General features: G+C 44.3%; 1 protein-coding gene across 2 annotated transcripts in view; it reads left to right on the top strand.

The window, feature by feature from the left end:
- The window catches only part of DENND6B (DENN domain containing 6B), a 38318-nt gene that overhangs the window by 1266 nt on the left and 19453 nt on the right, over positions 1 to 17599 (top strand). The window contains exons 2-6 of one of the 2 annotated variants that reach the window (XM_054005928.1): positions 9181 to 9219; positions 9297 to 9339; positions 10937 to 11049; positions 12935 to 13015; positions 15176 to 15281. In XM_054005928.1, the coding sequence (XP_053861903.1) occupies positions 9181 to 9219; positions 9297 to 9339; positions 10937 to 11049; positions 12935 to 13015; positions 15176 to 15281 (382 nt within the window). Of the gene's footprint in view, positions 1 to 9180; positions 9220 to 9296; positions 9340 to 10936; positions 11050 to 12934; positions 13016 to 15175; positions 15282 to 17599 lie in introns of those variants that run through there. The other variant, XM_054005936.1, reaches the window with a different exon arrangement.

The raw sequence follows: 17599 nt of genomic DNA, 5'->3' as shown, positions 1-17599 counted from the left end.
TGTCGGCAGCGGGGGTCAAGCCTGCACTCACTGGTGGGAAACGCGCATTGTATTTCTTTTTCTTACTCGCCTGCCGCTGCACCGGCCGCCAGCGTCCTAGCACCGCCGGAACGCGCCAAGCTAACCCCATCCATTGCCCTTCTGCCCTGGATCCTTCCCTTTTCTGGGACACCCCTGCACAGGGGTCCCCTCGCCCTTAGCACAGGTGCCACCCTGTGACTCTCCATCGTCCCTCAGCACTGGTATCCCCTCCTCACAGCAGATTTCACCTTTATAAAAAATGTTAAGGGGGCCCATACAGGCTGATTTGTACCGGGCTCCACACCCTCCTAGGGAAGACCCTGCATGGGGTGATGGGGGAGCTGAGGCGGGGAGGCTGTGGGGGTGGGGGCAGATGGCTATGGAGGTGAGGGGATGAACACGGGTAAACTTTGGCCCCCACCTGGACCCCATAGAGAATTCCCCATAAGGGATGGAGAGAATTGTTTGGGGATGGGGAATACTTAACTGAAAGGGCTTGGGTTACCTCCTTGGGAGAACATGGAGCCTGAGAGGGGACCCTGTGGAGGAAGGGAATTGAAAGATACACAAAGGGAGCTAGGGACATGTGAGGCGGCTGAAGGCTTGAAGCCCACCCTGCTCAGGGGAGAGCTTGAGGTCCCATCATAAGAAAGGATCTTGCACTATAGGGTTAACAGACATTTCCACTGATTGCACTGAACTCCAGGTTCGAACCCCATCTCCTGCCTGTAACTCACTGTGTGATCACAGGAACTACCCCTCTCTGTGCTGTTTATTTACAGTCTCTAAAACGGGAATGATACTGACTCCTAGGGAATTGAGGCTTAACTATTGTTATAGCACTTTGAGGTCCCTAGATGGGAGGAGCTAGAGGTCAAACTACGGTAGCACATCTCTGCCTAGGAATTGTTTGGGGGAGTTTTTTGCTTTTGTTCCGTGGACATTTACATTTATTTTTACTTTCTGTGTAGTTTGAAAATAAAATATATATTAAAATAAAAATTCCGCCCCACAGTTCAGTCAGTTTTACATTCACAGTGGATGTGTTTCTTCACAGCCAGGTCTACTAAATCCTGGAGAGAACATGCAGATCTGGGGGCTGTGGTGGCATATCAGGATAATTCTTAGCATAAGTATTTCATAGATCCTAATGAATACTTAACCTGAAAGAAGTTGAACTCTCACCCTTCACTACCTGTCCATTGTTAGATGAGAAGTGGGACTTGAACTTGCATATGGTTGACTTGGCAACGCAGCAAATCATGTTGAAATGGGATAGTCTCCTTCTGTTTGGTGTAAGAGGATGGAGAAGCACTTATCTGACAGCACCAGCTGCCTGGAACATGGTGGGGCCATCTCAGGACCTTGGTGATGCCACATCCTCTTTTTACCAGTTTATATCTAGGACAGGCCACACTGTCTGGTCCTTCTCACCTTTGTGAGGAAGCAGAAGGGGAACCCCACAGTGTTATCTGCAGCAAGGGAGAGAGTTTGGGGAAGAGGAGGGATGTGGGTGGAATTAAGCATGGAAACTCAGAGTGTTTCCTGGGTGGGAAAGAAGCAAATGATTAGAGGGCTCAAGCTGTTGTGTTTTGGGAGAGAATTGTAAGAAGGTAATTTAAAAAAAAATCTTAAATGGTTTTGAACCATCGAGAGATACGCTAGTTAGCGACTTTAATCCTGTGATGTTATCATCATTTCCCTAATCCTTCCACACACACATCCGTTTCCCTCCTATTATCTTGCTGGTCTTAAATTAGGTCCCGATCTTGTGATTGACTCCACTTGGACAGATCATTGCATCCACACAAGGTCAATTACAGGGTCAGAACCTTAGACTGTAAGCTCTTTGGGGCAGGGAGAATGTCTTACAATATGTTTGTATAGCATCGGGTGTGATGGGACCTCAGTCCTGACTGGGGTCTTTGGATGCTACTGTAATACCGCACCATTGAGATCAAGCTGTTAGAGAAATGTGTGTCTATATGTGGCCCAGTATGCTTCTGCAGAGATGTTTATAGTTATGGTATGTCTACAGCAGCTGAGGAGGGCGCTTCCCAGCGGGGATAGACGGACACACACAAGCTCTGCTCAAGCTAGCCGTGCAAAAAATAGCAGTGTGGCTGCGGTGGCACAGGCAGCGGCAGCTCGGGCTGGCTGAGCACAATCCCACCCGACCACCTGGGTGTGTACTTGGATGTCTAGCCTGAGCTGCGGCTTGTGTCACTGGCCACATTGCTCTTTTTAGCATGCTGACAGAGCTAACACATGCCTGTCTACCCATGCTGGGAAGCATCCTCCCAGCTGCTGTGCAGACCCTCGGACTGACACTTCATAAATACTTAGAAGAAGAATGTTGCCTTTGCCAATGGCATTGCAAAATGGATATAGAGGTGGGGAGAAAAGTTTTTCCGCTTTGCTCAGGTTGGGTGTACGCCGTACTTCTTTGCAGCAACCTCTGGCAATCTGTGCATGAAGATGCACTGGTGTCAAAAAAGGCTTTCGTTTTGCATGTTAGTGGAAATCCATGAAACAGCAGTGATGTGTCTTATTCCAGAGTAGGTGTATTCCACATGAGGCCATCACAGTTCTGCAGTAGAGGTAGATCTGGTTGGAGCAAGATTTGCATTCTGAGACCTGTAATTATTGTGGGCTGCGCCTGTGTATTAAGCAACAGGGAAGCAGCATTGTACTCTTTTGGATACAAATTAGGTGAAGGGCACTGGTTCCACCAATTGCCGATAGCCCACGTTGAGACTAAGTTTGAGAGTTCTTAATGTGTGCCTTACCTTTGCCTCTCTTTGGCACTACCTGTTTGGCCTCTCAATACATAAATGGGCACTGACATTGTTCCAACCCCCACCCCACCCTTCAGATTTTGCCTTCCACCTATGAGACAGGAGAGTGAAAAATTATTCCTTCTGTGTACTTTGCAGACACACAGTCGTCCTGGATACATTCATTCTAAATACTGGGATTTCTTAACTGTTTACTGGACTTTATTTTATTTTTCAGTGCCTAACGAGCTTTTGGAGATGTATAAAAATAAAAACACGGGAGACCTAATCAGCCTTGCTGTAGGGTTCTTCGAAACTGTGCTGTCTCAAATATTTTTGTCTGAATAGAACTCTTCCAGATGGATCTGAGTGGTTGGAGCTTTCAGTGTTATTAAAATCAGTGCATTTCTTCCTTCCCCTTGCTGCTCTAGATCTGTATAAAAGCCATGTAATTGGAGCCATCCTGGTTCACAGTTCTTGTCCTTTGACAACAATATGCTTGAAGGCAAGCCTAGTTTGTATTGTGGATCCATCAAATGGAATGGGAACTCTTGATACACCTTTACAGGTGTCAGTGTAGCCTAGGGATTGCACGTTTCCAAATGTTGCATGATTTGTATGCTGTCCCCAAGCACAGATATTCAATCAGTCTTGAACATAAAGCGTTCCATTGGCTTAAGTTAGGGCCTTGGTGGTGTTCAAACGTATAATATAATACGAACTGTAATAGGTGCTACGAAAGGAGGCATCAGCTGATGCAGTAATCAGATAGAATTACACTGGTTATGAGTCATGCACCAGCATGTTTCCTCAAATAGCCTATGAAGTGACTATCTCAGTTCAGGGCAACTGCACCTGTATTTCCCCTCAGGGGTCCAGCAAGGGCACTCACTCTCAGACTTCCAGTTCCCCAGCTGTTGCCTCTCTTAGGTGGAGAACTGCATCTCAATCCCTTCTGACCAGGATATGTCCAGGCAGAACAGTTCCTGGCCTTCACTGTATTTTCAGCACAGATAGTCTGCCTAAACAGACCTGCTTGCTTTCTCTCCAGAGACTGATGACAATGATTGTCAACAGTTGTAAGTTACTGCACAGTTCTTTCTAAGCAAGCCAAATGTAAGGTAAAAAGCGTTACAGAGAAGACGCATTAAAACAATAAAAGAACTTACACACCTGCTAATAAGTTTATCTGGAACTTCCAGGTTCCTAAGATGGAGTCGGGCAGATGAGTCCTTCAGTCCCCCACCCTACAGGAGACCCTGTGGTTACCAGTTCATCACAACTCCAGCTCAGAACAAGCACCCAGTCTTATGAGGCCTCAGTAGGCCAAGTCCTTCCAATCCTTCCCTAAGGATTGGAGCCCTCCGTGGACCAGAGGTCCTGTCTGCTGTATGAGGAAGAAGGCCCTGAGGCACTTTAAACCCAGGCTTTTTAGCCAAAAGTCTCTTCTTTGTCTCTTGGTCTCTGGAGAATTCAGTTTGAACTAGTATCTGTATATATCCCTGCAGGGGTGGGTTCCAAGCGTGATAAAGGATGAAGTTCATTAGCATCCCCCTTTCCTTCTAGAGAAGGTCTGTACAATGTCACAACACATACACAATTGCATTGTTAATACAATGTACCCCAAAGATATTAACCCTAGTACCTTTATCTTAATTCCATAAGGCTTGTTTGGGATTTTGTCAGTCTGTCACAAAATAAGGAAAATTTCAAAATATTTCCCCATCTTTTTTTGTTTTTCTCCCTCCAGTTAACAGTTTGGAGTCTGTAGGTGCTGTTGGGAACAGATCTTACTAGCACATTGCTTTTGAACTCTACAAGGGCCCTGACTGCTCGGCTGCTGCTGTCATAGAAACAGACAGCAGACTGCTGAAAATGGGGTCTGGTGGTTCTAAAATAACCCATTTCACAAAAGCACAACCCCTCCCTTCCTAAACCCCTCCAAACACAGGCGCTTTGTGCAGCAGGGGCTATTTTAAACTACCAGACTCCATATTCAGGGATACAGTTTGTGTTGCTATGACAGCAGCAGAACACTCGGGGCCCTTGTAGATTTCAATGGGGACGCCTTAGTGGAATGGTTCTTTCTCAACAGTACAAGTAGGCTGCACACTGTTAACTTAGCTTTGGTGGGAGAGTTCCTTCTTCACGGAGAATACTGAGTGACTTCAGCCAATTGGGGCTCCCGTTTAGATTTCAAGGGATCTTTACCATGAAAAGTTCCTTTTTATATACAGTACATTTTTGCAATTGAAAAGTGCTATATGAGGGGTAGGCAACCTATGGCACGCGTGCCGAAGGCGGCACGTGAGCTGATTTTCAGTGGCACTCAGACTGCCCGGGTCCTGGCCATTGGTCCGGGGGGCTCTGCATTTTAATTTAATTTTAAATGGAGCTTCTTAAACATTTTAAAAACCTTATTTACTTTACATACAACAATAGTTTAGTTATATATTATAGACTTATAGAAAGAGACCTTCTAAAAACATTAAAATGTATTACTGGCACGCGAAACCTTAAATTAGAGTGACTAAATGAAGACTCAGCACACCACTTCTGAAAGGTTGCCGACCCCTGTGCTATATCCTAAATATTCTGGATTTTTTTTTTTTTCATCCATAAAGTATTTAATGAGTATTAACTTATTCCCAACCTTCTCCTGGGTGGGTAAGTATTCTTAGCTCATTTTACTGGGGAAGCAGAGGTATAGATGTTAAGGATCAGACTTCCAAAAGTGACCTTTTATTTTTTAGCGTCTCAATGTTTGGGTAGTCAGCCTGAGACATTTGGGCCTGATTTTCCAAACTGCTGATGGCCTGCAGCTCCAATTGAAGTAAATGCTTAACATCTCTGAAAATCAGGCCCAAGTAAGGAGGCCAACCTCAGTGTCCACATTTGAGAACGTTGGTTTGAATGGCTTGCTGGAGGCCATAGTAGAGGTGGTATCAGAATTAGAATTCTGTTCCTGTCTTACAGTCCAGCACTTAGACCACAAGCAGTAAGTCTTCCAGAAAGAGTGGTTGTACTGGATTCATGAACTGCTCAGTTGGCTGATCATTTGAGAATGAATAGACTTCAGGGATGCAGGACTCCATTCCTGTTATATATAGTGGGACCAAGTACTGATTTTTGCCCCAGATCCCTAAGTGGCCCCCTCAAGGATTGAACTCACCACTCTGGGTTTAGCAGGCTAATGCTCAAACCACTGAGCTATCCCTCCCACCTTTTTGGAGCCTTTGCTCTGTGTGTGATAAAGTGGAAGTTACAGAAAGGGAAATTGGACTGAAGATCAAATTGGTCATAGCCATATGAGTTTGGAGTCAGCTGCTCATTGCAAAAATACATCAAGCATTTTATGAAAATAATTATGCTCCTCCTGTGCAGTTCTAATGCATCACATCTTGGTGTCTAAAAGCATAGGTTCTTTGGCCTTGCTTTTATCACACATCTGCCCCTTCACCGCTGCACTGTACCTGTCATAACTTCACTCCTGGCGTTTTATAGCTTATGCCTTTTTTGTGTGGTGAGGCTGCACTGTCAGCGTAGTCTCTAATAGTTAACTTGACTCATGTTCAGAAGCTGATTAGGCCAGTCTGCCAAAGAAGCTATGAGGAATTACTAGAGCTAGGACTGGCTTGATCCTATGAACCTTCAAAGCTCTGGCTTGGAGCCCAGAGTAGCTATTAATAGACAGGTAGGAGAAGCCAAGTTTTGAAAACAGCTTCTGATTTGAGTACCAGGTGGTTCTCATACTGTCCTGAAACAGAACTACCTCCTGAGACCCTCAGAATTAGACTGTGCCTAGAAAATCCCTGTCTTGCAGGTCATCCAGTGCAAGTTGCTTTCAAAGTGCCAGTAACCTGCCTACCTAAAATTCCCCCCCTGTAATTTCTCTTGGCTACGTTATTCTTCATTTTCTGTCCAGAAGGGCTGTTTGGGGCAGCTGCTGCATGGTTTGTTAATAAAGTGTTGTAAATACTTTAGGATCCATCAGAGTAAAAGGTGGGATATAAAGCTTAATATCATTATCGCTGTGTCAGAATTCCTCACGTCTCTTTGTATTTGTGATTGAGATTATTGTTCTGGAAAGAACCTCGCTGGTGTATGTCAGTTGCACACCGATTTCTGTACTTGCCACTGAACTGAGAAATGCTGAATGAGTTTACTTCTCCTTAGCTGGGTTACACAGTCTACAGGCACATAGATGCAGCGCTAGCAGCACTTAAATATTTCAAGTACAAAATGGAATTTGTTTTCAATTTAGATACATAGAATCAGTCTAGTTTCTTTTGCATTTGAAGCATTAGGTGACAAATCCCATTGACCTTATAGCATAATTCTTTAGGCATTTGAGGTTGGAGTCAAACATACAACATGCCTCACCAATCTATTAGAATTCTTTGAGGGTGTCAACAAGCTTGTGGACAAGGGTGATCGAGTCGATATCGTGTACTTGGACTTTCAGAAAGCCTTTGATAAGGTCCCTCACTAAAGGCTCTTAAGCAAAGTAAGCTGTCATGAGATAAGAGGGGAGGTTCTTTCCTGAATCAGTAACTGGTTAAAAGACAGGAAAGAAAGGGTAAGAATAAATGGTCATTTTTCACAATAGGAAGAGGTAAATAGTGGTGTCCACCAGGGGTCTGTACTGAGACCTGTGCTGTTCAACATACTCTTAAATGATCTGGAAAAGGGGTGAACAGTGAGGATGCAAAATTTGCAAATGATACAAAACTACTCTAGATACTTAAGTCCAAAGCTGACTGCAAAAAGTTACAAAGGAATCTCACAAAACTGGGTGACTGGGCAAGAAAATATAAGATGAAATTAAATGTTAAGTGCAAATTAATGTATAATGGAAAAATAATCCCATCTGAACATACAAAATGATGGGATCTACATTAGCTGTTACCACTCAAGAAAGAGATTTTGGTGTCATTGTGCATAGTTCTCTGAAAACATCTGCTCAACGTGCAGCGGCAGTCAAAAAAGCTAATAATGTTAGGAACCATTAGGAAAGGGATAGATAATAAGACAGAAAATATCACAATGTCACTACATAAATCCATGGTATGCCCACACCTTGAATACTGCATGCATTTCTGGTTGCCCCATCTCAAAAAGATGTATTAGAATTGGAAAATGAACAGAGAAGGGCAACAAAAATGATTAAGGGCATGGAATGGCTTCTGTATGAGGAGAGATGAAAAAGATTGGGACTGTTCCGTTTAGAAAAGAGACAACTAAGAAGGGGTGTGTATGATAGAGGTCTATAAATAATGAATGGTGTGGAAAAAGGAATAGGGAAGTGTTATTTACCCCTTTAGGCAACACAAGAAACGGGTCACCTGATCAAATTAATAGACAGCAGGTTTAAAACAAACAAAAGGAAATACTACTTCACACAACACACAGTCAACCTATGGAACATGTTGCTATGGGATGTTGTGAAGGGTAAAAGTATAATTGCATTCAGAAAAGAATTAGATAAGTTAATGGAGGGCAGGTCCATAAATGGCTATTAGCCAAGATAGTCAGGGATGGAATCCCATGCTCCAGGTGTCCCTAAACCTCCAACTATCAGAAGCTGGGACTGGCTGGCAGGGCTTGGATTACTCCAAATTGTCATGTTCTGTTCATTCCTCTGAAATGAAGGTACTGGCCATTGTCAAAGGACAGGATACTGGGATAGATGGACCATTGGTCTGACCGAGTATGGCCATTCTTACGTTCTTATACGTTTGCTGTTCCATTGCAGTGGTCACAGGATATGGTCCCCTCTGCCACGTTCTGAACACTTGGACCATTTTAAAGAAACATAGGTGCCTTCTTAGCCAGGTTCAAAAGCAGAAAAAAAACAACTATAGAGATAGGCCCATGCTTAAGTGCTGTCCTGAATGGAGATGCTTTCCTGAATTGGGGCCCTAAAGAGGAAGGGACTTCGAAACAATTTCAGGCTGAATGAGGATAGTTCTGTTTGGCTTGCTGTAGAGAGCACAGTCATCAAATCAGCAATCTCTGCTATCAGGTTTAAGCTTCAGGCTACTTAGTAGTTCGTTTTTAAAGTTCAAAGAACTGCTAGTTTTTAAACCAGGGATGTCAGAATTAAAATGTGAACAATTCTTTCTGTCTACAGATTGGTTTATCTAATAAATGTGGCTTCTGCCACAGGCTGCCTTTTGCTAACTCACTGTACTATCAGGTTCTAAATGGGTATGTTTACCTGTTAATAGTGTGAGCTAGAGTCTGTGGATTATATAACCTGATTTTTTCTTACAGCCAGGAAGCAATGTACATTTAAAAACATTGGCCTGGTGGGGGTGAGTTTGGGGGAATGTAGCAATGGCCGGAGTCTACAGCTTGTCATCTCTTGTTTGTTTTGTAGTTGGTGTATCCTTATGACTTCAGACTGACAGAAAAAGAGGTAGGATCGTTTCTTCTGTCTTAAAGATCAGTAGGTGTGGTAGAGGGTGTCTTACAATGTGTTCTTGTTTGTTACAGAAAACCAACATCTGCTACTTGTCCTTCCCAGACTCCTACTCGGGTAGGTTGCATCTGTGGGCTCTGCATGGAGAATGAGGATGGTTCCTGTTGTTGTGAAAGAGACATTAAGGTTCATATTAGAAAGAGTGAGTCAGCATCTGTAATGTAGCAGAGAGAACAATGGGCTGTATCTTCCAGAACGAAGACCTCAGAGAGCACTCTGGCATCAGGGCTGCATGGAGAGGTTTCCAGTTGAATTTTGATCCTTATCTAAATAGATGCAGAACCTGTGATCTAGCGGCTGACTGGAGAATTTCTCTATGTGCAAGCTTTGCTCATGCTTTTCAGATGCAGAAAAAGTATTAAAAATAGTAATCAGGGCTAAATTTCCCTGGACTTGCAGCTGTCCATGCTGATATCAGCATTTTGATGCAGAAGATGGCTCAGCACAGGGAGAAATGTACTTAGCTTTTCTGGGGAAGGGGTTCTCTCAGAACAAAACACAACAAATTAAAAGTCTGTGGTTGCAAATCAGAAAGATAGCCATGAGATGGAAAGCTGTATTAGGCCAGTAAATCCCTCCATGATTGTTTCCTACAGTCTGCTCTCCAGGGCTTTGGCCAGTTGAGTTTTAATTGTCCTTAGAGATGGTGCTTCCACCACTTCCTTTCTGAGCCCTTTCTACTACTTCTGCTGTCCATCCCAAATTTTTCTGTTCTTAGTGTTATCCCTTTATTTCTAGCTGTACTCCTTCATAACACACAAAATAATCCCTTTCCTTCCTTGGGGCTTAAGCATCTACAAAAATGTGAAGGGTGTATCATGTCTCACCCCCTACGGAGTGCATTAGTCATTGATTAGCCTAAATCAGTGTTTAGTTTTACATATGTAGCTCTTTCATCATAAATCAATCCTTCCAGCTTCCTGTTGTAGTTGCTGCGGGTTGCACGTGTATATTAGAGATGAGAATGGCACCATGGTAGAACTCTGTGGGCTGCATTTTGCCCATCCTTGGACTGTCAAGTCAGTTTTCCATAGACCTGAATATCAGTCCCAGTTTGGCTCTCCTTTCACATGCATGATGATGATTTGGAGCCTAAAATGTGAACTCACTTTGCACATATTCTGTCAGTGTCTCTCTGCCCATCCCTCCAATCTGGGGTATCTCTGGCGAGAATGTCATGCTCTTGTACCATGTGCAAAGTGTTCTCAGTGTGGGGGTTCCCAGCTGTGGAACTCACTCAGCTTGGCCATTTGCCAGAACAAATACATCCTGGCTCTCGGGGTACAATGCACTGGCTGTGTTTTCAGCCAAGCCTTTATGCAGTTTTGGATCAAAACTATAGATGTGTAGGTTTCCAATCTGGTGGATGATAGGGGGAGGGCTGCAGCTGCTTAGTGTGGGCAGTACTGGCTGACGTTTTTAATGTTCCCAGCAAATGAGTGCATAATAAATACATCAATACAAATTCCTGTCATCTGCTGCATCTCCTTCCTAATTGATCCTACTGTTTTGCTGTTACTCTCTCACTGCTAATTTGAGTTTGATATATTTTAACTGGATTTTACTTCCTTAAATTTTTTTGATAATCAAAGTCCCTCGTCCTTTCTTTACTGAACCTTCTTCTTGAGTGTGTGTGATCTTGTCTCTGTCTCAGGCGGCCTAGGAGATACTCAATTTAGCTTCCGTCTCCGTCAGTCTGGGGGGCAGAGAAACACTCATTTTGGGGATGATGGCGAATATAACAGAGAAGCCCCCCTAACGCTACAGGTCAGTTATTGCACAGTATGCAGCTTGCACCTGCGAAATGAACAATGGCATTTGTGTGTTTAAAAACAAAATGTGAACATGGATTTATTTTTTCCTGTAAATAATTGTCCCGTTTGACTGAATTTTGCCCGAGGCCATGGGAATAATCACAAAGGGGTAAATTTTCAGCATAGGGATTCCCATTCATCTTAATGTGAGTAGAGGGACATACTGCCAAGGATTTAACCTCTCTGTGGGAATAAAGATCAAGATGTGATGTGTTGGAATGAGCCAGGCTGAAGGAGTGTTAGTGCTCCGCTCAAACAGGGGACGAATGTTAGAGCTCTGGTGACCTAGAATAGCTTTCTACTCCTGGAGTTCTGGTTTGTGATTCTCTCTTGTACTGGCTAGTTCATTTCACACAGAGAAGGTAAGTGTGGTCAGGTACTGATTCTCCTGCTAGAGCAGGAGTTTGTCCTTATTTCCTCTTCCTTCTTCCCTTGTTTGGTGTCAGAGTCCCTCAGGTGCCTGTGTAAGGTTTCTTAACGCCAGCCGTCATATGCCCTGGGGAGTGACTCATGGTGACTGCTGCACAGAGAAGGAATTCTGGGAATATTCTGGACTCTCTCATCACCTAGTGCTCTCACAACACACACAATCTCTCCTGTCAGCAAGGGAAGGGGGGCCGCTCAGAGATCGCACCAAGTGGTACTAAAGAACCGCCAGAGGAGCAAGACTGCTAAAAAACTAGATGCTGCTCCTGGGAAAGTAATGCCTGATGTGTTATAAGTGCCTAGATCAATAGAACCCTGACATGCCAAGGAATAGTAGGCCTGGTCCACTGTGTTGGTAATTAGGCTCCATCTCTACCCCAGTGCCAGTTGTGGGAATTTAGGGATGTTGTAAATGCCAACTAGCGGTGAGGGATTTTTATCAAATCCCATGGGTTTTTTTTTTTTTTGCCTTACAAGCTCTGTCCTTTGGGTCCTTTGTCAAAGCTACTGTCCTGGCTAAAGCCAGAATGGTATTGACTCAAGAGTTTGTCTGGAGAGAGTGCTATTGAGCGATGGAGGGCAGGCATGTCTTCCGCTCAGGAGATGATGTGTTGCCCCCACAGCACTCCAAGCCCATCTCTATCCAGAGAGTGAAGCTGAAAATCAGACAAGAGCTTGCTACACAGCAACAGGGAGTTCCCAGGATTAGATCACTGAGCAAGCCCAGCTGGTTTATTTCAATGGGAACAGCAAGTAACCCTTTTAATAAGGGCCACAGATGGAATTACAGTAGTGGGTGTAGTACAAGGGGCTGGGTGACACCTTGGAGTTCAACTCCTTATGCTGCAATTGGGAGTTCAGTGGGCCCAGTCTCATCCCTACATGCCCATTTAATAAAATCTGCCACACCGTTTGTCATTGACAGTTGCCTCAAAGAGAAGACCAGGCCTGGAGTAGTGGGGGGTGCTGTAGTTCAGGGCTGAGGTGTACTTACAGATCTCTGAGACGAGCAGTGGTGGGCAACATGCGGCCCATCAGGGTAATCTGATTGATGGGCACGAGACATTTTGCTGACGTTGACTGTCCGCAGACAAGGCCCCCCGCAGCTCCGAGTGGCCACGGTTCGCCATTCCCGACCAATGGGAGCTGCAGGAAGTGACGTGGGCCACAGGGACGTGCTGGCCACAGCTCCCATTGGTTGGGAACGGCAAACCGCAGCCACTGGGAGCTACAGGGAGCCATGCCTATGGCCGGTCAACGTCAGCGAAACGTCTCGCAGCCCGCAATCAGATTACCCTGATGAGCTGCACGCGGGCCGCAGGTATGCCACCACTGGACTACAGGGAGGCTCAAGACTGACTGTGGAGGTAGCAGGTTCCTTGACAATGGTCTTGTTGACCTCTTTCTTGCAGCGGGAGTCAGCTCATTACTTTGGCTATGTGTACTTCAGGCAAGTCAAGGACAGCTCAATGAAGAGAGGCTATTTCCAGAAGGTGAGTATTGAAACTAGGTAGCTTGCTGCTCTAAAGCAGTACAGAGCTGTAAAACGGCATCTAGCCGTAGTTCTTAACGATCTCACCATTCCCTTCAGTGACACCAGAAATGTTCCTCAAGGAGACAGGCAGGGCCATGGGGAAAAAAGCTGCAACAGCTGGACTACGTGGAAAGCGTAGACCGAAACAAACTTGCAAGAGGCTGCCATGCTAGATAAATCATGTGACCAGCGATTTACAATCCGTCTGTGCCATACATTCCTGAGAAATCCCTGAAGGAACACCTCCCTTCCCATACACTCCAGCTTCAGGAGCACAGAGATGGTGTATTTTGTTGTTGTTTGTATGATGGTACCACCCACAATGTTCTGGACACCATCCAAACGTAGAGGAATACACAACTGGTGCCTCAAGGAGTATGGAATTTCAGACTAGTTCTTTCTCTCAAGTCTAGTGAAGGAAGATTTTCCAATTCATTGCAGGCATCCATTTCTCTTTCTTTTATCTTTATCCATTGAATTACCAGTTTTGTTTTGATTTTCCCATCAAAACTAAAGTGACCTCCTATTAAAGAGTTTGAACCAGAGGGGAATTAAAACTATCACTCAGAGACCTATGCTTTGCAAGAGGCCAGTCTGATAATTTGACAGAGGATTGAGCCTCTTTTGCCCCTATAATTGTTTTGTGCGCTTCTCCTCTTCTATCCTGCTCTGTGCTCACATCCTGGAGTATCTTCCAAAGAGCAGTCTTAACTTAACACTCATCAACTTGTGTTCCCAGTAAAATAACGGATCGGTCACTGAGAGAAAAAACAACACTTAAAATCAGCAACAAAGAGTCCTGTGGCACCTTATAGACTAACGGACATATTGGAGCATAAATTGCCACAGGACTCTTTGTCGCTTTTTACAGATCCAGGCTAACACGGCTACCTCTCTGATACTTAAAATCAGGAGGATAATGGAAAATTGGACAGTACTGGAGAGTTTATGTAAAACAGCTCTTGCCATGCTAACTTGATTGCTTTTGCAATAGAATGACAACAGTAGAGGGTAATGTGAAAGCATTGGATATAATACACTGTCACACTAAGGGCTAGTCTGCACTACCGTGTTATATTGGCACAGCTGCACCAATACACTGCGCCGCTGGAATGCATCTGGTGAAGACGCGCTATCCTGACGGGAGAGCGCTTTCCTGTCTGCATAATTACTCCACCTCAACGAGAGGCGGAAGCTATGTCGGCAGGAGAGCGTCTCCTGCCAACAGCATGGGGTGGGTATTGTTTTAAGTCGATGTAACTTGCGTCGCTTGGGGGATGGTTTTTCACACCCTTGAGCAACGTAAGTTACATTGACTTAAGTGGTAGTGTAGACAAGCCCTTAGGTGGGAGTAAAACGGAGGGCTAGACCAAATGGCAAAGTACTGAGAATTGGAGAAAGTGTCCATTATTGAAACGATCTGAGTTGGAATAATTTGAAAAGCAGAGTAAGCAGCACACTGAGGGGATACTGAATTGGAAGGTGGTATAAAAACTAATGACAGAGATGGTATAAAGGGACCCAGTGAGATTAGAAACGTGGGCAGAAAAAGCAAAATGACATTCACTTGGAAAAATGACCTCTCATTTCCCTTATTTCGTTGGTCTGCTCCAGTCTCCCACATATCACTTCCCTGCCTTGTCCCTGATTCCTGCTCTGCTGGTTTGTTCCTCTGTGCCTGGTTTCTAGCTCTACTCGGTACCCTCCTCCCTCAGGTAGCTCCTGGTGTGCTTTCGCTGGCAGCTTTGGACCTACTGGCAATTACTGGCTCTTTACACTGGTGATCTGTTTTCTGCTGGGCTGCAGACCCATCTCTTATGGTTGCAGTGGTCCCTAGTGGAGACTGCTAGACTGGCTCCTTCCACCTTACAGCTGCTTCTACAGACATCCAGGCTCTTCCCTGAGCATGGACACCTGGAGAATCCAGTACAAAATAACCATCACATGTTCCACAGACTGTGAGCAAGTGCACTGGGAAACATCATTTGGGGCAAAATAGATTCAGCTTCTGGGCTTCTGTCAAGAGTCCATTGTGGACCTCCGGTGGGCAGAGCCTGGACACCTCTTGTAGGCGGAGTGCTGAAAGTGCTGACAATGGTGCTTTGTCTGTCTGTTTCAGTCTCTAGTGCTGGTGTCACGCTTGCCTTATGTGAACCTGTTCCAATCTCTGCTGCAGCTGCTTGCTCCTGAGTACTTTGACAAGCTGGAGCCATGCCTGGAGGCAGGTAAGGAGAAAGGGTGGGCGTCAGGGTTTTGTGACGGGGATACAAATCTAATATTAGTAAATGGGGAGGCAAATGAGAGATGTATGCCATGGAAAAAAACATTGATAAGCAAAGTGTTGCAGAGCAGCATATTACTAGTAGGGAGAAATGTCAATTAGTTCCATTACACAGATATATATATTACACACACACAGCTGTTAAAAGGCCATTATTAAGGCTGGAAAGTCAAATGCTCAAAAGTTAGGAAGTGCAAGAATTAAGCTGGTCTGTGCAACCTTAAGTTGGATCCCTTGTGTGCACGAACTATGATATAGTCTTTAATCACATGATCATACACTATTTTTTCCACATTCTTCCTGAGACACAGAGAGGTCAAAAGTATCCACTTAATTTCGGCATCCAGTTTGAGACACCTAGGACCCGATTTAATCTGAGTACTTCGTGTTATATATCACTGTGTGTATTCAAAGCACAGCTCCCATTAACTTCAGTTGCTATTGTGACAGCACAGGAATGAATCTCCCTGCTCTCAGTTATTGTCCCTGGACCTATCTAGCCCCTAGGAGCCCAGAGCTGCTATGCATAAGAACATAAGAACGGCCACACTGGGTCAGACCAAAGGTCCATCTAGCCCAGTATCTGTCTTCCCACAGTGGCCGATGCCAGGTGCCCCAAAGGAAATGAACAGAACAGGTAATTATCAAATAATCCATCCCCAGCTTCTGGCAAACAGAGGCTAGGGACACCATCCCTGCCCATCCTGGCTAATAGCCATTGATGGACCTATCCTCCATGAATTTATCTGATTCTTTTTTGAACCCTATTATATAGTCTTGGCCTTCACAACATCCTCTGGCGAGGAGTTTCCACAGGTTGACTGTGCATTGTGTGAAAAAATACTTCCGTTTGTTTGTTTTAAACCTGCTGCCTATTAATTTAATTTGGTGGCCCCTAGTTCTTGTGTTATGAGAAGGAGTATATAACCTTATCTACTTTTTCCACATCAGTCATTATTTTATAGATCTCTATCATATCCCCTCTCAGTCATCTCTTTTCCAGGTTGAAAAGTCCCAGTCTTATTAATCTCTCCTCATACAGCAGCTGTTCCATACCCCTAATAATTTTTGTTGCCCTTTTCTGAACCTTTTCCAAGTCCAATATACCTTTTTTGAGCTGAGGCGATCACATCTGCACGCAGTATTCAAGATGTGGGCATACCATGGATTTATATAGAGGCAACATAATATTTTCTGTCTTCTCATCTATCCCCTTCTTAATTATTCCCGGCATTCTGGTCGTTTTTTTGACTGCCGCTGCACATTGAGTGGATGATTTCAGAGGACTATCCACCATGACTCCAAGATCTCTTTCTTGAGTGGTAACAGCTAATTTAAACCCCATAATTTTATATGTATAGTTGGGATTATGTTTTCCCATGTGCATTACTTTGCATTTGTCAACATTGAATTTCATCTGCCATTTTCTTGCCCCGTCACCCAATTTTGAGAGATCCTTTTGTAGCTCTTTGCAGTCTGCCTGGGATTTAACTATCTTGAGTAGTTTTGTATCACCTGCAAATTTTGCCACCTCACTGTTTACCGCTTTTTCCAGATCATTTATGAATATGTTAAATAGGACTGGGCCCAGTACACACCCCTGGGGGACATCACTATTTACCTCTCTCCATTCTGAAAACTGACCACTTATTCCTACCCTTTGTTTCCTATCTTTTAACTAGTTACCAATCCATGAGAGAACCTTATCCCATGACTGCTTACTTTGCTTAAGAGCCTTTGATGAGGGACCTTGTCAAAGGCTTTCTGAAAATCTAAATACACTATATCCACTGAATCCCCCTTGTCCACATGTTTGTTGACCCCCTCAAAGAATTCTAGTAGATTGGTGAGGCATGATTTCCCTTTACAAAAACCATGTTGACTATTCCCCAACAATTTATATTCATCTATGTGTCTGATAATTTGCCCGGTACTGAAGTCAGGCTTACTGGCCTGTAATTGCCAGGGTCTCCTCTGGAGCCCTTTTTAAAAATTGGCGTCACATTAGTTATCCTCCAGTCATTTGGTACAGAAGCTGATTTAAATCATAGGTTACAGACAACAGTTAGTAGTCCTGCAATTTCACATTTGAGTTCATTCTGAACTCTTGGGTGAATCCCATCTGGTCCTGATGACTTATTACTGTTTAGTTTATCAATTTGTTCCAATGACCTGCTCTAATGACACCTCAATCTGGGACAGTTCCTCAGATTTGTCACCTAAAAAGAGTGGCTCAGGTTTGGGAATCTCCCTCACATCCTC

This window comes from Malaclemys terrapin, chromosome 1 (genome assembly GCF_027887155.1).
Source record: "Malaclemys terrapin pileata isolate rMalTer1 chromosome 1, rMalTer1.hap1, whole genome shotgun sequence".
Classification (NCBI taxonomy): Eukaryota; Metazoa; Chordata; order Testudines; family Emydidae; genus Malaclemys; species Malaclemys terrapin.
Note: the sequence above shows the minus strand (reverse complement) of the source record. Positions and strands in the feature narration are given on the sequence as shown.